The 24,696-nt window shown below is 34.0% G+C and overlaps 1 protein-coding gene across 1 annotated transcript; it reads right to left on the reverse strand.

The window, feature by feature from the left end:
• Window positions 1-4,973: 4,973 nt before the first annotated feature.
• Window positions 4,974-6,923, reverse strand: LOC139861208 (2-methylpropanoate--CoA ligase CCL4-like). Its single transcript, XM_071849525.1, has one exon. It carries the CDS (start codon window positions 6,845-6,847, stop codon window positions 5,198-5,200), a length of 1,650 nt encoding a protein of 549 aa, XP_071705626.1. The 5' UTR covers window positions 6,848-6,923; the 3' UTR covers window positions 4,974-5,197.
• Window positions 6,924-24,696: the final 17,773 nt, after the last annotated feature.

Raw genomic sequence — 24,696 nt, forward strand, 5'->3', positions numbered from 1 at the left:
AAAACGTCGAAACTTAAAAGGTACTAAAATTTATAAACAGCGTCACAAAATTCTAAAGCACATAAATCTTAATCTAAAGAAAAGGCACTTAAGGGATTTTACAGCAAAACCTAAAAATCTAGAAATATAAAATAAGCTACGGCAAAATACTAGTCTTAAAACTAATTACGAACGATAAAAATACAAATAGTACGAATAAACGATAAAAATACAAATTGTAATTAAAATGATAAAAATATAAATTTTATAAAAATATTATTTTTATATTATATATTTTATAAAAGTATTAATTTTTTATAATTATAAAACTAATTAAAACTTAAATTACAAATTAAATTAAAACTAAAACTAAATATTATTATAAATAACCCTAAATAATAATAATAATAAATAATACCCCGTAATAAATGCTGAAATAGGGTTTCTGGCGTGTCAGATCAGGCCATGCGATCGCATGGCTTTACAACACCCGGCTCATGCGATCGCATGGGTCTGGGTTCCAGGTTTTTTTTTTATTGTTTTTTATTGTTTTTCTAAAAATGATATATAAATATATGTATACAAATATATATTAAAAATATAGCGTTTCGCCGAGTCCCCGGCAGCGGCGCCAAAAACTTGATGTTATGCGAGGTATATATGAAATAGTGTATATTTTACTAGGAAAAACTATTAAATACGATACATTTTTTTTTTTTTTTTTTGAAAGATCAAATACGATACATTTTTACACAAGTTATTTATTTATTTACAGATGGGATATACCTAAACCTTGCTATAACACTATAGGCAGTGTACCTAATCATAGAGTAGTATAGTTTTTAGTAAGTCCGGTTCGTTCCACAGGGAGACGACTTATTCTACACTATATTTTTAAACAATTATATTTGTATAAAATATATATAATTATATATAGTAATAATATAAAAAGGGGGTTTACCGTTTAATGACCGGTTTGTCGAATTTATATTTTAAGTCACAATTAAAACCTAATGAAAAATATAAATGACGATAATTTAAGTGCGATAATTAAAAGTGCAATAAATAAAATGATAGTAAATAAAAATGCGATAATTAAAAGTGCAATTAAATATGAAATAAATGAATTATGCTTATTTAAACTTCCATAATCATGATGTTTGACGTGTTGATTTTAGTTTATTCCCATTGGTTAATTGTCCTTTGTCCTGGATTATTTAATATGTCCGTCTGGTTTTTGTCCACAACAGTCCATCAGTCATAAATATAAAATGCGAGTGTCCTCGTCAAATTATCCTTATACCCGAAGTCAAATATTCCAACTAATTGGGGACTTAAACTGTAACAAGGTCTTAATACTTTGTTTAATAATTACACCAGGATATCGACTGCGTGTAACCCAAGGTTTTAATACTTTGTTAACAATTACGCCAAGTGTCCTTGTTCATAATTTACCCCTGTTTTAATAAGTCTATTAACTATTAATCCATTCCCGTGTCCGGTTAAATGAACGATTATTCGTACATATAAATATCCCGCCCATCGTGTCCGATCGGGTGTATATGGTTATTTATAGGTACGTCCAATTGTAAATCTTTATATTAAAATTAACAAACTATCATTTAGTTAAACAAATATAAAGCCCATTAATAGTCCATAGTCTAATTTCCACAAGTGTCGTTCTTTTGTCCAAACCCCAATTATGGTACAAAGCCCAATTACCCAATTTTAGTATTTTAGCCCAACATCATGATTACTTCGTCTTAAATAAGCATAATAATAACTTAAGTACGAGACATTAATTTAAAAAGGAGAACATAGCTTACATTGATTATTTATCGCGTAGTGTTACACGGACAAAGCTTCGACTTTAAAACCCGTAAAATAACCTTTGCATAACCCAAAACTAATCTAATATAAAACTACACTATACTATATATATAATATATATATATATATTTATTATTATTACAGAGGAGTATTATTATTATTATGTTTTTTTTATGGCCAAAACTCGTTGCCTTTTATAGATGTGGTCTGATCCTGAGGCCCATGCGATCGCATGGGTTCTCAGTGTTCATCTCATGCGATCGCATGGCCAGTCTGGCCATGCCCAATTGCTTTGTTTTCTAGCTTGTCGACGTTATATTTAATTATATAATATAATATATATAATTTTATATAATTATATATATATATATATATATATATATATATATATATATATTATATTATATTCTTGTGCATAGTAGACTCATAATTTTTGGTCCGTTGCGTCGGGCGTTGATAGTTGGCTCAGGTCCCGGTTCCGGATCTTTGAACGTCCTTTCGTATAATTTAATATCTTGTACTTTGCGTTCCGCAACTTGTACTTTTGTCATTTTTAGACGTTTTTCATCAATAAATTGAACCACTTGGATTTGTATCTTGTACATTTGAGCTTTTTGGTCATTTGCGTCTTCAAATCGTCGTTTTCGCCTTTTATCTTCGCACTTATTTAATAATAACGATTACAACTTACAATAGGACAATTACAACTAAATAATTTACATATTGGGAGGATATTGCTACTAAATATATGTTCATTTGGAGCACTATCAATGCTGCATACTACTTTTCTTTTTTAAAACAGTCCGCCACCAAAACAGGCCCATTGGGCTTGACAGAATTAATTCGTAGGTCAATCAAAATCATAAGTGGAATGGGCTGAAATTGAGTTATTGTTAGTTGGGCTGAATAAACGGGTTAAATGGTATTGGGTCCATGATTTAATTAGAAAAACGGTTTAGCTCAGCTGTTTTGGTGTGGTGACGGGTTAGCGGGAGGTCGCGGGTTCGAGCCTCGTCGTATGCAATTCTTTTGAGGAAGCTTAATAAAGGGTATAACCATATTTTTTTTTATCTATTATTATTATTATTATTATTATTATTATTATTATTATTATTATTATTATTATTATTATTATTATTATTATTATTATTATTATTATTATTAGTGATTGTTATTTGTACAAGTATTATGGTTATTATTATTATTATTATTACTAAAATAAGTATTAGTTACCATTTATTATTTATTATAATTAAAATTACAAATATGATTATTATTAGTATGAAAATAATACGAATTATTATTATTTTCGTATATATTAGTATTAGTATCTTTCTATAAATAATAGAAATTATTAATATTAACATAAGTAGTATTATTTGTATTAGCACATGTATTATTATTAAGTAATTACTAAAATCAGTAACATAGCTATTCTTAACTGTAAAAGTTAATATTTTACAATTATAATTACTAATATCATTATAATTATCATTAAGTATTATAATGACTATCATTTTTACCACTACTAATATTATTTTGATTTTATTATAACTACTATTATTAATAAACAAATATATATGTTAAAAATATATTTAATACATATGCCATAACGAAAAGTAATAACAAAATGAATATTTGAAACATATATATTATTAAAGGTATATAACTAATAAATTTATATATATATTGTACGGTTACAGCTATGTATATTAATAAATATACAAATGATATAGGTTCGTGAATCCGAGGTCAACCCCGCATTGTTCAATATAGACATATGTATTTTTACTACAAAATACATTAGGTGAGTTTCATTTGCTCCCTTTTACTCATTACATTTTTGGGCTGAGAATACATGCAATGTTTTAATAACTGTTTTGCAATATTTATATGCGTGAGTTTCATTAATCCATTTTTAAATGCTTTTGCAATATATATTTTTGGGACTGAGAATACATGCGCTGCTTTTATAAATGTTTTACGAAATAGACACAAGTAAACGAAACTACATTATATGGTTGAATTATCGAAATCGAATATGCCCCTTTTTATTAAGTCTGGTAATCTAAGAATTAGGGAACAAACACCCTAATTGACGCGAATCCTAAAGATAGATCTATCGGGCCCAACAAGCCCCATCCAAAGTACTGGATGCTTTAGTACTTCGAAGTTTATATCATGTCCGAAGGAGGATCCCGGAATGATGGGGATATTCTTATATGCATATTGTGAATGTCGGTTACCTGGTGTTCAACCCATATGAATGATATTTTGTCTCTATGCATGGGACGTATATTTATGAGAAATGAAAATCTTGTGGTCTATTAGAATGATGGAAATGATTATTTATGTTAAACTAATGAACTCACCAACCTTTTGGTTGACACTTCAAAGCTTGTTATTTCTCAGGTACGAAAGAAATCTTCCGCTGTGCATTTGCTCATCTTAGAGATATTACTTGGAGTCATTCATGACATATTTCAAAAGACGTTGCATTCGAGTCGTTGAGTTCATCAAGATTATTATTAAGTCAATTATAGTTAGATATATTATAAAATGGTATGCATGCCGTCAACTTTCGATGTAATGAAAGATTGTCTTTTCAAAAACGAATGCAATGTTTGTAAAATTTATCATATAGAGGTCAAGTACCTCGCGATGTAATCAACTGTTGTGAATCGGTTATAATCGATATGGACTTCGTCCGGATAGATTAGGACGGGTCGTTACATCTTATGATTTGATGTGAATTGTTTAATATGCATTTTAGGAGTTTGATAAAATGTTCAGTTGACGAGTTTCTTAGCCGGACTTTGTGGTTCCATGGGTCATTAAACTAAATGACTTTAGCATTTACGTTCACTTAATACCTAAAACATATCATTAAACTGTTCCGTTTAAATAAACTCGTGGTTCCACGGGTCATTTCACTAGTATATATAATAGTCTAACATGAATGAATAGTTTTTTGATGACATTATCATGACGTCAGAAATTTCATCATTTAGTAACTACTTTTTTTTTTTTTTTTTTTTATTTATAAAAGTTTGTTTTGTTGGCCTAACGGAGTGGGCCAACCAGCCACTTTGTAGTTTTAATATAGGAGTAGTAGGATATAATAGGATAGAATTGTTTATATGAATCAATAATTTTAAATGTGTTGGAAACTTTATAAAAACTTATTCATACTATGAACTGATTTTGTTTAGATTTCACCTGTTAGTGAAAAATAATTATTCAGATATCCAACCAAGGACCAAACATTACAACATTAAGTAGATCATTTGGTCTAATTGTTCATTTTTCACGAGTAACATTATAAGGAGGTAACTAATATTTTGGCCAAAAAGCGTACCACGAATATTTTGGCCAAAAGCGTACCATATTACATTTTACTCTTTATCGATGGCCCCATTTTCTTAGCCATTTCACGCAACACAAACTTCTGAATCTTCCCGGTAGATGTTTTCGGCAACTCGTCCTTAAAAACAACCGTTTTCGGCACCATAAACCCCGGCAACTTCCCTTTACAATACTCCGCCAATTCTTTTTCCGTCACCTTTCCAACCATCTCCGGCTTCAAACTCACAAAGGCACACGGCGTTTCTCCCCAATATTTATCCGCTCTAGCCACCACTGCTGCCTCATTCACCGCCTGATGCGTGTACAATATCGATTCCACCTCAACACTACTCAAATTTTCACCACCACTTATGATCACATCTTTAGATCTATCTTTAATCTCCAAATACCCATCACTATGCATAACTGCCACGTCACCCGTATAAAACCAACCATTATCTCTCATACATTTATTTGTCCCTTCTTGGTCTTTAAAATAACCCAACATAACACAACCGCCACGTAACACCACCTCGCCTAAAGTCAACCCGTCTCGGGTGACACTGTGACCCGACTCAGGGTCCACAACATCCATTTCCGTAAATCCAACGGTTCTCACTCCTTGCCTTGATTTCAATCGGGCCTGCTCTGACCCGGGTAACCGATTCCACTTCCGCTTCCACGCACATGTCACCACCAGCCCGCCCGTTTCAGTCAATCCGTATCCGTGACTCACCACAAATTCGAGCGCCTCCGCCCGAGCAAGTACCGCGGCGGGCGGAGGCGCTCCGGCAGTCATGATGTGAACCGGCTTTTTCAACGGTTTCACATCAGGCGCATTCGACAACATGTTTAAAACAACCGGCGCTCCGCACATGTGCGTGACCCCGTGTTTATTAATCATGTTGTTGATTACACTAGCGTCGAATTTGCGTAAACATACATTGGTCCCACCAACTGCAGCCATGCCCCAAGTGTAACTCCACCCGTTTGCATGAAACATGGGCAGAGTCCATAAATAAACGGGTTGTTTTGGAACAGACCATTCAATTAAACTATCCATCGCTATAGCAAACATGCCACGGTGGCTGTGAACAACACCTTTGGGAGACGACGTCGTACCGGAAGTATAATTCAACGTGATCGGATCCCATTCGGATTCGGGTCTGATCCAATTGAACTTTGGATCTCCATTTTCCACCATACTCTCATAACTACATCGAAATCCATCCATCGAGTTCATCGATGGACCATCATCGTTAATTAACACAAGCATCGGTTTCTCTACATTTACTGGAAGCTTCGAAACAGCTTCGAGAACAAGAGAAACCGATTGGTAGTCCACAAACACGAGCTTCGATTCACTATGCGCGAGGATCACGGAGACCGTACGCGCGTCAAGGCGCGTGTTGATCGAATTAATTACGGCTCCGGCGAAAGGTATCGCAAAGTAGAGTTCATACATAGCCGGAATATTTGGGGCGATCACGGAAACAACTTGTTGTTTTTTGATTCCGAGATTTGTGATTGAAGAAGCAAGTTGAAGACATCGGTTCCGGGTTTCATTCCAGGTGAAAACGGTGTCGTTGTAGATTATGGAGGGACAGTCTCCGTAGACGGTTGCGCATCGATCGATAAAGGTGAGAGGAGTGAACGGGGTGGAGTTTGCTGGTTTTGGACGGAAGTGATCCATCGGATTCGGGTTCGGGTTTTAAACGGACGTTGAATTTGAGGAAGTAGTGGAATGACAAAGAGGGGAGATGATATTTGACTTCTTATGGATAAGAAGACAATAGACCCAACGGATCTGGACCTAACCAAACCGAAACCGCATGTGTTGCCCAATGGTAATATTGTGTAATTTAATTATATGATTGTAAATTGTAAATGTAAATTGTATAATTGTAATGTAAATAAAAAGTCGTTATAGAATTCAGATTGAGAAAATATTAGTGTGTTGGTCTTAATATTAGACATTAGACATGTCTTATATAGTACCGAGTAATTTGTTTTATCAACACTTTGGCCTTTTTATGCTCGGCTTTCAATGTTTCATTCCACGTGATGACACAATTCGAAAGTCTGTGAAATTTCGTAGCGGGATGATTGAGTTAGTTTTGTCTCTTTGTGTATTGGCATTATCATATCCACGTCACATTTTTTCAATGGGTGATCATTCGTAAACTACTAATTCTTAGTCATATACCACTAAACATACTTTACACTATTGTACAGTACAACATCATAATACATATTTAGTGGTGTATGGCTAAAAACCGTTAGGGTACGAATCACTCCCCTTTTTCAATATACTCTTTACCCCAATTTTATAATAGTAGTAGTATATATAACTATACTACTCTCAATAATAATATACTTTCAAATTTTTTCATTTTCACACCAGCTTTCTCTCTGACGGTGGTGTTCGGCGGGATCAAACGCCGTATACCACATCTCTTCACTGGAATCATCATGGTTGGGAATTCTCGCTATGTTCCCTTGAATGACGGCTAGTATCTCAAACAGAAACGCAAAGAAAAAGTGGTGTATCGTAAAATTGATCTTCATTCTAATAGCGCGGAGGATCAATCGAAGAAATCTTTTTATGTGACCAATTTTCCTGAGTATGTAAACATCGATGACCTGTGAGATACGTTCGATCGGTACGGCTATCTGGTGGATGTATTTATTGCTAAAAAAGGGCAAAATCAGGTAAACGTTTCGCATTCATTCGTTTCATGGGTGTAAAAAATCATTTAGAGATGGAGAACAGACTAGCAGATATATGGATTGATAAACGTCACTTGTACGTCGAAGGTGCTAAAGTGGATCGTACAGCTGCACCGAAAAAACAAAACGATTCGAAACCTCCTGTAAACGATGTGAAACAGGATCCACCAATCGTTAAACAGCCTGTATGCTCAAAAGGTGGCTGGTGTTGAACCTAAAAGTAAAAAGAAACAAGTTGTACTTGATGAATCGGATTTAAATCATGTGAAGGCAAAGGATTTCATTGTATTGGCTAAGGTGAAGGATTTTGACTCCATATCGGTTCTGTATCGTTTATGTTTGGCTGAAGGTTTTGATGATGTAAAAGTACAATATGTGGGCGGTTTTTAGATATGTCTGCAATTCACGTCCTTGTTTAGTTGCCTGGCTTTCAAAGTAAACAAGAATTTGTTGAAGCTATTTGCAACAGTGAAAGATGATTATGACGATTTCATATTCGCTGAACGTATTGTGTGGATTGAAATACTGGGTTTACCAACTTGTGCATGGGCCTCAAAAGCCTTCAAAAAAGTGGCTTCTATTGCATGACGTTTTTTGTCTTTTGAACATCATAGTAAGATGCCGGTTTCTTCTTGTCGAGTTTGCATTGTGTGACGACCCGGAAATTTCCAACCAAATTTAAAACTTAATCTTTATATGATTTCGACAAGATAAGCAAAGTCTGTAATATTAATTCTCAAAATTTTTGAACTAATGTTATATATTCAGTTAACCTTTGACTATTGACCGACGATTCACGAACATCTATTTGTAAATATATATATATATATATATATATATATATATATATATATATATATATATATATATATATATATATATTTATATATACACAATAAGTTGGAATATTAAAATTAATTATATATAACTTGCAATGTGTATTTAAAAAACTGATTTATGTATATTAAATAAAGATATATATATATATATATATATATATATATATATATATATATATATATATATATATATATATATATATATATATATGAGCTTACATGTCATTTGGACCTTAATTATAGGTAATTTTGACAAGTGAAAAATCCAAATGTCCTGCCCACAATTTTTCAGAAAAATTAAACAGCTAAATAAAATAGATATCATTATTAGTTAAATAATAGTTGATGATTAATAAATTTAAATAAATAAAAACGGGATTAACCCCCATATTATACGAAATAAAGTTTAGAAAAGTCAAATATGGTTGGAAAAGGCAGAGCTTATCTCCATCCTTTTTGAAACGTCAGTATCCACATCTCATCCTAAATTAGGATTTGCCAAAATTACTAATCAAGAATGATTCTGATGTAACGATTGAATGAAGGTGTGTAAATTCTATAGAATGAAGACGGCCAAACTGGCGTTCATGGGATTAATATCATCGGGTTAATCGATTTTGAGATAAACGAAACAGTTTATCGATTCAAGTATTATTAACCACCTATGTATAATATCATCCACCTCTTCGATTGAATTTCTGCATTGGTCGTTAGCGTAAGATCATATGATTTTGGGTAGCATATTATCTACCTCTTCAACTGAACATGTATGTCTTCTTAATTTTTATAATCAATCATTTGATAATAGTTTCCATTAGTTTGATTTCTCTTAGCTCACAAGTTTATGCTTAGATCGTCTTTGATTTTCTCTCAATATATTTTTCCTTTCTAATTCATTAATCGTTTGTAATTTCGTTTCAGGTGTGTCTTATTGATTGCTGAAGTTATGTCCCACAAAAAGTTAACAAAGTGTGACGGCTTCCTTGTATGCCACCTAATCACAAAGCAGGTTTGCCATCTATATCATACTATCATATATCACACCGAAAAAGGTGAGCGTTTTACTTTTGTAAAACATAAATTACTAATTTGGTATAGATTATCAAGATGTACAATGTGGAAGCCGTGAAAAGCTACTTGCTTATTGTGAGGTTGCGCAATGAAGCTCTCATGTAAGCTCTTATGCTAAACCAATTGCATGATTAATGGTTAGTATGCATGGACTTTTACTATTTCTTATTAATAGTAGATTTTGTTAATTGTTTGTTTTTTCAGTAGCATTGATTTTCCATTAGTATTGATTTTGCAATAGTGAAAATGTAGTCCCACTTACATATATAATGGTCGACTGTTATATCTAATGATTCAAACGGGTCAAATTTCACCCAGCATGTGTATCTAAAGATTGATCACCTAAGAATTCTAAAACGGATCATTATCTTTTTTTTTCTCAATTATAGACCCTATAGTCAAATGGGTCAGTGATACTTTGGTGAGAAATTAATTGCTGATAATATGATGTAATAATGCAAATTCACAATTTCAATTTTTAATATACTTCAAGGGTACCATTTTTATCTCATTGTGGCCAACGACAATCACAATCTTATGTTGGCTTATATACTTTATCATGTTTATAGATGTGGATGGAGTTGATGTGTCAGATGGTGCTGAAGAAAAAGAAAGGTATCGTTTAATGGTTAATAATATCCAAGGATATGTAGAAGGAGGTGATAATGAAAATGATTTGAATAATGAGGATGAAACATCAATTTGGAATGCTTCCTCCATGGAAAGATGATTTACATAGGTAATACCTTTCTTATATTTAAATCAGATGTTAATTTTTAAATATTTGGTTGAAATGTGTGCAAATTTTCTTGATTACTAATTACGTTCGAATAACTGTAGGTGTTTCGGGTGCTGAAAGCTAAGGCAAACATGCTTTCATTGTTACCCTTGACTAACAACCAAATCGAACCATACTTATACATACGTTGGTTTATTTTGTCTGTAAAGTTATATTTGAGCCACAAATGAAACAAATGCACATGAAGCATGTTTGCATAATTGTAACTGATGTTTAACAACACTAACAACTCGACAACTAATTGATAAATCGTTTTCTTTAACAGTCGTGCAACGCACGGGCTCTAAACCTAGTATGTATATATATATATATATATATATATATATATATATATATATATATATATATATATATATATATATATATATATATATATATATATATATATATAAGTTCAAGTTATTTAGTAAACGATAGTAACATTCGATTATTGATTCGATTGATATTTAGATAAGTTAACTAAAACGTTTAAGATGAACAAGTAAAGCACTAATTTGCTATAGTATTTTCGAATTGCTACAGTACCCGAAAAGCTACAGTGTTTTCGAAAACCACTATTTGCTACAGTAAAAATTATTTTGCTACAGTAAAACACTATTTCAAAATGAAAATGTATGTATATTTTACAAATGTTATAAAATATAATATTAACTTAGTCATAAATGTTTTGATAATATTAAATATACTTTGATATATAACGAGACATTGATTTAAAGAAGCAAATGACCAAAACCCTCAAATGTATAAAGTATATTTCGTGTAATATAATTTTTTAGCGAATAAGTCTAATTATTGATAAAGGTACCTGTCGCGTAACATAAAGTACAAGATTTTATAGCGTACGAAATAACGTTCGAAAAACCGGAACCAGGACATTAGTCAAACGACAACGTACAAGTCATTGGAACGAAAATTACAAGTTAATTATACACGTAAATATAATATATTATATAATTAATTATATTGATTAAATATATATTTATATAATATTAATTAATAAATATCTCGATAAGGAAAAAACAAAATCGTCGGCAGGTTAAAACAAACGATGTTGGGCTGTAAAGTATCCCCATGCGATCGCATGGGAATTATACTATAGAGCCATGCGATCGCATGGCAGTGGGGGACAGGCAAGGTGTATAAAGCTCGATCAAATTCTGATTCAGTTTCACTCATTCTATCTCTTGAGCTCAATCTCTCTTCTCTAAATATACATATTAATATTAATATTATTAATATTATTATTATTATTATTATTATTATTATTATTATTATTATTATTAATCATATTATCATTATTAGTAGTATTATTATAGTATTATACATAAAATACTACGACGAGGTCATGAGCGAGCTATTTTAAAACGGGTTCTACGAGCGTGATAGAGCTAAGGAAATTATGGGTTATAGATATGGAGGTTATGGGTATTGTTCGGGGGTATTGCTCGTGAGTCAAACTAGTGTTTATCACCTCCGTTGCGTCTACGTACTTTCCTGCAATATTGAATCACAATATTGATACGTGAGCATTCATATCTTATCTTTTATATATTAATAGTGTATCCATGTCTAGTGCTCGAGTATATATGTTTATGCATGCTTGTATGCTTTAATGTTGTCGTTAGATAGTTTATGATGAAGCACGAATTTAATACATGTGTTACTGATATAAAGTAATATGATATGCATGTCGTTGGAAAGCTATCGAAAAATTAATAACTTTTCATTTAGAAATCGCGTGATTTCGATGAACGGATTAATAGATATGGTCAACTGAATTATGGTTAACGTTAATTAAAATTGTGTTTGAAACTGTAAATTAATATTTAAACAACTTGTCTATGAGATTGATAAATTGGATTTTTAATATTTTACTAATCGAGTAAATGAATTTCTATATAAGGCACGTTTTGTCTTGTTGAACAATTGTTAAAGTTGATTGTCTTATCATGTTTTAAAGCTTTATAAATACTATAATCTGATTTTACAAGTATTGGAAAACTATGTGAAATAATAAAATATTTTCGATTGCCATGATAATTCAAATATAATATAACTCCTGAAATAAATAATGTTTTGAGTCTGATAAACTATAATTTGTTCAACTATCAAGACTTATACTATGTTAATATAATAAACATGTATAGATTTAAAGATCATATTGGGTCAGGTTGACTTTTTGAGATGACTTTTGTTAAATTTTGTATGACGGTCTCGAGCATTAGGATTGTGATACACTATGACCAAACCTAGCTTGTTAGACATGTATTGACCAACATATGTTCTCTAGGTTGAGATCTACGGTTATTTTGCATTACGAGTTTCGATCACATTTCGGTGAATGACCTTATGTGCTGCTAAGGTGAGTTTCATTTGCTCCCTTTTTAATTGCTTTTGCAATATATATTTTGGGCTGAGAATACATGCACTTTATTTTAAACGCAATGGATACAAGTACATACTAAATTCTACACCGAGTTTGAACCGAAAATCCCTTAGCTTTGGTAACTAGTAACTGCCGGTTATAAGAACTGGTGGGCGCGAATAGTGGTATATGGATCCATAGGGCTTGACATCCCCGTCTGTTCCAGGTATAGAAACCCTAGCCTGAACTATAAAACAGACGTATACTATTTGAGTTTAGTACACGTTGGATTGCGTGTATTGTACATGTTGGTTGCATGTATGTTAAAACAGCGGTACTTATTATAACGTTAAAGCTTAGTTATCAGGGTGCTCAATTTGATAGAATATTTTGATAAATGTTTCTGGATGAAACAACTGAAATCTTGTGATCCACCTTTATATACAGATTATGCGCAACATTAAAACTATGAACTCACTAACCTTTGTGTTGACACTTTTAAGCATGTTTATTCTCAGGTTCCTAGAAGTCTTCCGCTATTTGCTTATATGTGATACAAGCTATGTGCATGGAGTGATACATGCTTTATTCGAGAAAACGTTGTATTCACAAAATCATCACCATGTATCTTATTTTGACTGCATTATCAACGGATGTAGTATTGTAAACTATTAATTACGGTGATTGTCTATATGTAGAAATCATCAAACGTCAAAAACCTCAGAATTTGATATTCAATTATGGTGTGCCTTTTCAAAAGAATGCAATGTTTACAAAACGTATCATGTAGAGGTCAGTACCTCACTGTGAAATCGATGAATGATGTATTCGTCCAAAGGGATTTGGACGGATCATCACAGTTGGTATCAGAGCTTGAGGTCATAGGGAACCAGAATTTACATTAGTGTATTTAACTGGTAATTGTTAGGAGGCATTAGTGAGTCTGGACTATGACCGTATCTGTTTTTACCGAGTTTTGCTTGTCATGTCTTGTCGAAAATTACATGCTTATCATTCTTAGTCTAGACACATCTTACTGCATTGATTGCATGAATAGTGTATAGACAAAATTCATATCTTAGCGTATCTGTTACTGTAAACTTTGCCTGACATATTTCGTAAATCCCTCCGTAATCTACGAAATCCTTTGTTCTATATATATAGATATTCTATGTAATTAGAATATCATCCGATAGCCGGAAATCGTTTTATATCGAAAAATCCTTTAATCAATCATACGAAATGGAATTCGCCACTAGTTCACGTCCCTCGGATTCCGATATGGATTTTCACTCAAGCTCCGAAAGCAGTGTGACCGGAATGGATCAACCAATTAGCCATCATCTATTCTGGATGAATTGGGGATGAGTTCGCAGTCTACTTAATCATTGGAGACAAGAAGAAGGTGATCCCTTCCATCCACCACATTCCCCTCTTGGCGAGGAACCTGAAGCACTTACCAGAAAACCTGTTCGTAATACCATTTTCTCTCTCATCTCCAGAGTATCTCATCATGATTATATACTATCTCAAATTCTAGATCTTATTCATCCGCTCGTCCGAACCGACAATCATCCTGGTGTAGTAGCAGAAGTCAACGAGCTTCGCGCTCGAGTATTGGCTTTGAAGAATATGGTGCAAACGTTACAAGCACCAGCAGCATCACCGGCATCAATAGTACCACCATCATCCACACCAACAGTATCATTACCACCACCAACAACAATATCCGCATCTGTCATAACCCGTCCTTAACCATAAGAACGTGTTAGATAACGTATGATTTCATTGCGAGGTATTGACCTCTATATGCGACATTTTTAAAAGAGAAACTGCATATATTATACATTACAAACCATAACCATTATTTTTGTTACAAGCTTTAGACAATAAAAAGATGATTATCGTTTAGCGATAATCTTCGACTTACAAACTTTACATATAATGATAACAACACGATTTCGAGCATATTTTACAACACAAATCCTTGGGTATGCAGTTTTATTTTTGACACAAATATGCGTACGCAAGATCCTGCTCAAATTCAACATAATGCAGCGGAAGCTTTAGTAATCACCTGAGAATAGACATGTTTTAAAAGGTCAACATAAAGTTGGTGAGATATAGGTTTAATGCCGGCAGCAATATATATATATATATAGACCACAAGATTTCGTATATAAACAGTTTAATAAAAATATTCTAAGTGGTTGAGCACTTGGTAACCATACTTAACATTTAATCACGTCGCATATTCCCTTTATTATGAAATCTTACTACACCGTACCAAGTGTAGTCACGAAACGAAGTACTGTGCAACCGTTGAATACTGGTCGTCCAGTCCGGTTGGGGTTGTCAGGCCCGATAGATCTATCAACAGGATTCGCGTTTACAATACCGCTGTAAATAACAGTTACCAAGCTACAGGGAAGTATGCCAGTGGTACAACTCAACGTAGAATATATTTTTCAGTTACTTGTGTCCATAACGTAAAACATAAAATACATGTATTCTCATCCCGAAATATTTAGAGTTTAAAAGTGGGACTATATACTCACTTTCGTCTTGAAGATATATATATAATTTGACTTGGTCTCCGGTTGATATCACGAACCTATCCATATATAATATATCAATACCTTTTCTTTTTAAACAAACGTCACATATATATACTTGTTATACTTTTAATACTTTGAATAATTCTTTAGTCCGTAGTTAGCAGTTCGTTGTTAGTAATTCAATTTTAATGGTTCATTTTTAGATGTTTAGTATACCCGCAATGAAATAAATAAAACCCCCAACGAAATAAATAAAACCCCATCGTATATGTATTGGTCGAGATTAATCTTGACCCACGGTACCGGTGTTGTCAAATGACGTGTTGCGTACATAAAGTACCGGTGTTGTCAAATGACGTGTTGCGTACAATCATGGGATCTTATGATTAATCTTCTCGTGTTGTTTACGGGTGATCCTGAACCATATAAAATTGAATTATAAGTACATATATATAAAATATCATGTTAACTTAAAAAGATGTGATTTATTTAATTTTTCCCAATTATTTTCGTGGCTAAACTAGTCTTGGATATCCGATTTTGTTTCGGTCATAGTTTCTTCGTTACAACTCCGTTTTTGTTGATTCAACTTGTCATCTCCTTGGATCGAGTCCCTCTTTAAGATTATGAACTGTAAATACCTTAGTTTATATTCAAAATCACACGGCATAGGTCAAACTTTAGTGAAACTTATGAAGTTAATCATTTTCCATCATGTAAACAACCTTAAATGATTATTTTTCTAAAAATACTTATACTTTGAGTTAAATCATGAAATTTTTATGTGTTATCATATTCATAGTAAAAATCATTTTTCCAGAAAATAAACCTCCAATTCAAAGTTTAAGATGGTTTTTAATTATCCAACCCAAAACAGCCCCCGGTGGCACTCCGACGTCGTAAAAACAGTTTTTAAGATAATCTTTGAAAAACCAAGTTATACCTTGTTAAATTAGCATATATTTAAGTTATATTACAGGTCTTGGAGTATTTTAAAAGTTAAGTTAGAAGGATCTATTTAGTTTGCAAACAAGTTTGAAAACATTCAAACTATGTTCTTGTTGTTAAAATTTTATACCACAAAATAAGATAGCTATATATATGAATCGAATAAGGTTATGAACATAGATTCTACCTCAATTTCCTTGGACAAGGTTGTTGTAAAAGAGGAGTAAGAACCTAGAACCAAAAGGGTGATGGAAGTGGATGAAAGATTGGAAGTAAGTTGGTGTTCTTGGAAGGATTTCTTGAAGTGTTTTTGTAAGGTTTTCTTATGAGGTTTAAGTGTTGTTTTTGAAGCTAAATGATGGGGAAAATGCTTGGAGATGATCAAGTATGAAGTTAAGAGTATTTTGAGAGAGAAATGGAAGTGTAAGTATGAGAAAATGGGGTGAAGAAATGGTGTGCATGCATAAAAACGTTTTTAGGTTATAAAGGAAAAAAAAGATACCTAACTTTGTTTTCTTGCTAAATAATTCATGCTACTTGACAAATGGTTGGTTCCACATGTTTCTTAATCATTTAAGGCTGCTAAGGAGCAGATTTTTATTGGTATATACCAATAGTAAATACATCTAGAAGCTGCGTATGATACGGGTACATATACCCTAGGTATACGTATAGAAATCTTTGAGAAAACGGAACGAGGATTCAAATATAGCTATCTTTTGTAAATATACTTATATTGTTTTATGTATTTAAGTCTTTAAAAGTGATTAAATACATTACTTATACGATATTTGTATAAACATTATAGGTCATAAGTATTTAAGTCAAATAACGTTACGTATGGTTATCGTTTTGAAAACTTAAGTTAGTAGTTTCAAAATATACTTATAACTTATTGTTATTAATACAAAATGAGATATTAAAACATTCTTAGGTCATGTTAAATATGTATATATACATATATATATACACAAACGTATAATTATCATATATTGTATAGTTCGTGATATCATCGGTCAAACTAGACGGTCAAACGTTGTGTAAAACTCTTTTCGAAAAACATAAGTCTCGACAATTTGGATTGCTTATCATGTTGGTAAGGTTTAATTTATGTAAATATTAATCTTATAAGTATAGAACGATCGAAAAAGTGCGGGTCGTTACATTACCTCCCCGTTAAATAAATTTCGTCCCGAAATTTTAAAATTGTACCTATTTTGCGTCATCGAGAAACAAGTGTGGATACTTTTGTTTCATCTGATCCTCCCGTTCCCACGTAAACTCGGGACCTCTTCGAGCATTCCAACGAACCTTAACGATCGGTATGTTGCTCTGCTTGAGCTGTTTAACTTCACGGTCCATGATTTCGATTGGTTCTTTGACGAATTGTAGTTTCTCGTCGACATGGATTTCTTCAAGAGGAATGGTGAGGTCTTCCTTTGCAAGACACTTCTTAAGGTTCGAGACGTGAAAGGTATTATGTACTCCGGCGAGTTGTTGCGGTAACTCGAGTCGATAAGCTACCGGTCCAATGCGTTCGATGATCTTGAACGGGCCTACATATCTTGGGTTCAGTTTACCCCTTTTTCCAAAACGTATCACACCTTTCCAAGGTGACACCTTTAGCATAACCATGTCACCGATCTAAAACTCTAATGGTTTCCTTCGGACATCGGCGTAGCTCTTTTGGCGACTACGGGCTGTTTTCAATCTCTCCTTGATTTGTACTATCTTCTCAGTCATTTTGTGTATGATCTCGGGACCAGTTAAATGTCGATCTCCTACTTCATTCCAACAGATAGGAGATCTACACTTCCTTCCATACAATGCTTCGAATGGTGCAGCTTTAATGCTCGCATGATAACTATTATTATACGAGAATTCTGCTAACGGTAAATACTTATCCCATCCGTTTCCAAAATCGATCACACATGCCCTGAGCATGTCTTCAAGAGTCTGAATTGTTCTTTCACTCTGCCCGTCGGTTTGCGGATGATATGCGGTACTCATATCCAGACGAGTTCCTAGTGCCTCCTGTAGTGATTGCCAGAACTTTGAGGTAAATCTACTATCACGATCAGATATAATGGAAATAGGTATTCCATGCCTTGAAACAACTTCCTTTATATACAATCGTAATAGTTTCTCCATTCTATCCGTTTCCTTTATAGGCAAGAAATGTGCAGACTTGGTGAGACGATCAACAATCACCCAAATGGTGTCGTAACCCCAGGCAGTCTTTGGTAACTTCGTGATGAAATCCATGGTAATACCATCCCATTTCCATTCTGGGATTTCTGGTTGTTGAAGTAACCCTGACGGATTCTGGTGTTCTGCTTTGACCTTGGAACAAGTTAAACACTCCCCAACATATGTTGCTACGTCTGTCTTTAAATTAGGCCACCAATAACGTGTCTTAAGATCTTGATACATCTTTCCAACTCCAGGATGTATCGAGTATCTTGTCTTATGTGCCTCATTCAATATTAACTTCCTTAATCCACCCAACTTTGGTACCCAAATACGATTTGCAAAATATCGAATTCCATCTTCCCGCATAACGAGTTGCTTCTCATACTTCTTCATTATTTCATTTCCTATATTTTCTTTAGTAAGTGCTTCTCGTTGAACTTCTTTGATTTGTGAGTTGAGATTCATGCGAATTTTTATGTTCATCGCTCGTACTCGAATTGGTTCTCGTTCCTTTCTGCTTAGAGCGTCGGCCACCACGTTCGCTTTCCCGGGATGATAACGAATTTCACAATCATAGTCATTTATTAACTCAACCCACCTACGTTGCCTCATGTTTAGCTGTTTTTGATCGAAAATATGTTGAAGGCTTTTATGATCAGTAAACACAGTGCATTTAACTCCATACAAGTAGTGTCTCCACATCTTCAATGCAAACACGACTGCTCCCAATTCTAGATCATGCGTCGTATAATTCCGCTCGTGAATCTTTAATTGTCGGGATGCGTATGCAATAAATTTCTTCTGTTGCATAAGAACGCAACCAAAACCTTGTCGCGAAGCGTCACAATATATTTCAAAATCATCGTTCCCTTCTGGTAACGATAAAATAGGCGCCGTAGTCAACTTCTTTTTCAGTAATTGAAATGCACTCTCCTGCTCAGAAGTCCATTCATATTTCTTCCCTTTTTGCGTTAACGCTGTCAACGGCTTAGCTATTCGGGAAAAATCTTGAATAAACCTTCTATAATAACCGGCTAAACCCAAAAATTGGCGTATCTGCATTGGTGTCTTAGGAGTCTCCCATTTTTCAATGGCTTCAATTTTTGCTGGATCAACCTGAATTCCTTTGCTACTAACAACGTGGCCAAGAAATTGCACTTCTTTCAACCAGAAAGCACATTTAGAAAATTTAGCATATAGCTGTTCTTTTCTTAACAACTCTAATATCAACCTTAAATGCTGCTCATGCTCTTGCTCACTCTTGGAATAAATAAGAATATCATCAATGAAAACGATAACAAACTTATCTAAATATGGACTACAAACTCGATTCATGAGGTCCATGAATACAGCTGGCGCATTCGTCAATCCAAACGGCATGACCAAAAATTCGTAATGACCATAACGTGTCCGAAAAGCAGTTTTCGGAATGTCCTCTTCTTTGACACGTAGTTGATGATAGCCCGATCTTAGGTCGATTTTCGAATAAACACATGATCCTTGTAATTGATCAAATAAGTAATCAATTCTTGGTAGTGGATACCGATTCTTGATAGTTAACTTATTTAATTCACGATAATCTATACACATCCTAAAAGATCCATCTTTCTTCTTAACAAACAAAATTGGAGCTCCCCACGGTGAAGTGCTTGGTCGTATGAATCCACGGTCTAGTAATTCTTTTAACTGACTTTGAAGTTCTTTTAATTCGGACGGTGCAAGTCTATATGGAGCACGAGCCACTGGTGCAGCTCCTGGTACTAAATCTATTTGAAATTCTACAGATCTAAATGGAGGTAATCCCGGCAACTCTTCCGGAAAAACTTCAGGAAAATCTCTTGCCACAGGCACATCGTTGATGCACTTCTCTTTTTCTTTCTTTTCAACTTTATTAACATGTGCTAGAATAGCATAACATCCCTTTTCTAAACACTTCTTGGCTTTCAAACAGCTAATGAGTTTTAGCTTTGAGTTACCCTTCTCTCCATAAATCATCACCGGCATTTTATCCTTACAAGGAATGCGAATTGCCTTCTTGGCACACACAACTTCAACTCCTACTTTGGACATCCAGTCCATGCCGACTATTACATCAAAACTTCCTAGTTCTACGGGTATCAAGTCAATTTTAAACGTTTCTCCGGCTAAATTTATTTTACAATCACGATAAATTTTATCGGCTTTAATTAGTTTACCATTAGCTAACTCAATCATGTACTTAGCATCTAGAGGTAATGATGAACAATTCAATTTAGCGTGAAAGTCTCTACACACGTAACTTCTATCAGCACCAGTATCAAATATAATAGATGCGGATAAGTTATTAATGGTAAACGTACCCGTAACAAGCTCCGGGTCTTCACATGCCTCTCTAGCATTAATAAAAAATGCTCTCCCACGTGCAGGTCCGATATTCTTCTCTGGATTCGGGCACTGGCTCTTATAGTGACCTTGTTTTCCACACCCAAAACAAGTAATGGTAGCCAAAGCAGTTCTATTTGCATTGGTGGCAAGAGTCTTGGTACCATTTGTATTTGTAACGAGAGCCCTACAATCTTCAGCAAGATGACCCTTTCGATTACATTTGTTGCATACCACATTACAGTAACCAGAGTGATGTTTGTGGCATCGGTTGCATAAAGGATTTTGTCCTTTATAACCAAAGCTTAAACCACTACCCGCACCTTGCGTGTTTTCTTGTTTCTTAAAAGATTGTTGTTGGTTACCTCGATCATAATTTCCATTCCACTTTCTTTTGTTACCTGATACCTTCACATCAGTATTGGATACTTTCTTATCCATGATGACCTGATCCATTAGCTCGTTTGCCATGGTTATAGCTTCATGAATTGTCTTAGGTTTCGATGCTGTAACATTTGCCTTGACCTTTTTGGGCAAACCATCTTTGTACATTTCAATCTTCCGTTCTTCGGTTGGAACCAATTCAGGACATAGCAAAACTAATTCCATGAATCGCTGATTGTAGTTGGTGATTTCAGTACCAATAACCTTCAGACTTCGTAACTCATCTTCCAACTTCCTAACCTCGTTCCTTGGACAATATTCGTTGATTAACATTGTTTTGAATTCTTCCCACGGAGTATCATAAGCTACATCTCCTCCTACAGCCTTCACATAATTTTTCCACCACGTGAGTGCACTATCTTGTAAAGTGCACGATGCATACTTGGTCATGTCCTTTTCAACACAACCACTGATTTTAAACACAGTCTCCATCTTTTCTATCCACCGGGTTAAACCGATTGGTCCTTCTGTTCCACTGAATGATGAGGGCTTGCAAGCTTGAAAAGTTTTGTAAGTGCACCCCACACGAGGATTTGGGTTAACTGCAGCACCTCTTGCAGCCTCGACCCATAACATTCTGTCGTTCACTCGCTGATTGATGAGTTCCTGGATTTCTTGTTCCGTCATTCGATTCAATCGCGCCATTTCCTAATGAAAGAAAATAATTATTCACATGGATTATTATAGATGTAGTGTGTATTTATAGTACATTATAGCTTGTTAATAATATGAACCAGGTATTATTATAAAAGCCTTTTCTTCTTATTAGCGTTTTATAATTATATCTAGGGTAGTACCTACCCGTTAATGTCCATACTTAATAGCTTAGTACAGAATCAATTACTACCATCTAAATAATACTTAACCATGGAAAATTATTGCATTTCACACTTCACTATTTTACATATGCTTATCTTACATCGAACATTAAGCAAACCACACTAATAATATTATACAAAACATTATATGATCCCATGGTTTAATACGGCAGCGCATCGTTTGGTCTATTTTCTAGGACGTTTAGGTTCAAAGAATCGCTTAACGCTTATCCTGGCTGTCTGCCTATATTTTGGCTGTGGGACTGAAGAACTGGATGCCGGGATAGAACGAATAGGAATAGCGGGAATAGGGGTGGTAGTGTCTAGTGGAGTTGGTGCCACATCATCCTTACTAAACTCGGGATTTGAATTTTCTAATTCATTAGCCTTTCGTTTCTTTCCTAGTTCGAACTCGTCTTTTGTAATTTCCTGTATTTCTTCCTCGGGTTCACTTTCCTCCTCGGGTTCACTTTCCTCCTCGGGTTCACTTTCCTCCTCGGGTTCACTTTCCGGGTTCTCTATAGTCGGTTCATCCGGAATTTGTGAGTCTTCCCCAAAGATATTATTTTCGTCATCGGATAGGTTAATGACTGGAACACCATCTGAAGATTCTGGTTCGGAGTCGCTGAACGTGATGACAAGTTTTGAGCCCGACATCTATCACACAACAACTAACCAATTAGTACTACATAATATTTACATATAAATTTTAACCAACAATGATAAGCAATGGTTTTTAAATCAGACCCGGTCAAAGTCCAGACTTACTAATGTATCCTAACGACTTATCAGTTAGACACACTAATGCAAACCTGGTTCGCTAAGACCACCGCTCTGATACCACATGTCATAACCCGTCCTTAACCATAAGAACGTGTTAGATAACGTATGATTTCATTGCGAGGTATTGACCTCTATATGCGACATTTTTAAAAGAGAAACTGCATATATTATACATTACAAACCATAACCATTATTTTTGTTACAAGCTTTAGACAATAAAAAGATGATTATCGTTTAGCGATAATCTTCGACTTACAAACTTTACATATAATGATAACAACACGATTTCGAACATATTTTACAACACAAATCCTTGGGTATGCAGTTTTATTTTTGACACAAATATGCGTACGCAAGATCCTGCTCAAATTCAACATAATGCAGCGGAAGCTTTAGTAATCACCTGAGAATAGACATGTTTTAAAAGGTCAACATAAAGTTGGTGAGATATAGGTTTAATGCCGGCAGCAATATATATATATATAGACCACAAGATTTCGTATATAAACAGTTTAATAAAAATATTCTAAGTGGTTGAGCACTTGGTAACCATACTTAACATTTAATCACGTCGCATATTCCCTTTATTATGAAATCTTACTACACCGTACCAAGTGTAGTCACGAAACGAAGTACTGTGCAACCGTTGAATACTGGTCGTCCAGTCCGGTTGGGGTTGTCAGGCCCGATAGATCTATCAACAGGATTCGCGTTTACAATACCGCTGTAAATAACAGTTACCAAGCTACAGGGAAGTATGCCAGTGGTACAACTCAACGTAGAATATATTTTTCAGTTACTTGTGTCCATAACGTAAAACATAAAATACATGTATTCTCATCCCGAAATATTTAGAGTTTAAAAGTGGGACTATATACTCACTTTCGTCTTGAAGATATATATATAATTTGACTTGGTCTCCGGTTGATATCACGAACCTATCCATATATAATATATCAATACCTTTTCTTTTTAAACAAACGTCACATATATATACTTGTTATACTTTTAATACTTTGAATAATTCCTTAGTCCGTAGTTAGCAGTTCGTTGTTAGTAATTCAATTTTAATGGTTCATTTTTAGATGTTTAGTATACCCGCAATGAAATAAATAAAACCCCCAACGAAATAAATAAAACCCCATCGTATATGTATTGGTCGAGATTAATCTTGACCCACGGTACCGGTGTTGTCAAATGACGTGTTGCGTACATAAAGTACCGGTGTTGTCAAATGACGTGTTGCGTACAATCATGGGATCTTATGATTAATCTTCTCGTGTTGTTTACGGGTGATCCTGAACCATATAAAATTGAATTATAAGTACATATATATAAAATATCATGTTAACTTAAAAAGATGTGATTTATTTAATTTTTCCCAATTATTTTCGTGGCTAAACTAGTCTTGGATATCCGATTTTGTTTCGGTCATAGTTTCTTCGTTACAACTCCGTTTTTGTTGATTCAACTTGTCATCTCCTTGAATCGAGTCCCTCTTTAAGACTATGAACTGTAAATACCTTAGTTTGTATTCAAAATCACACGGCATAGGTCAAACTTTAGTGAAACTTATGAAGTTAATCATTTTCCATCATGTAAACAACCTTAAATGATTATTTTTCTAAAAATA

This window comes from Rutidosis leptorrhynchoides, chromosome 8 (genome assembly GCF_046630445.1).
Source record: "Rutidosis leptorrhynchoides isolate AG116_Rl617_1_P2 chromosome 8, CSIRO_AGI_Rlap_v1, whole genome shotgun sequence".
NCBI classification, from domain to species: domain Eukaryota; kingdom Viridiplantae; phylum Streptophyta; class Magnoliopsida; order Asterales; family Asteraceae; genus Rutidosis; species Rutidosis leptorrhynchoides.

Excerpts from the sequence above, each read along its gene's own strand:
- LOC139861208 (XM_071849525.1), bottom strand. The coding sequence starts at position 6,847 with ATGGATCACTTCCGTCCAAAACCAGCAAACTCCACCCCGTTCACTCCT.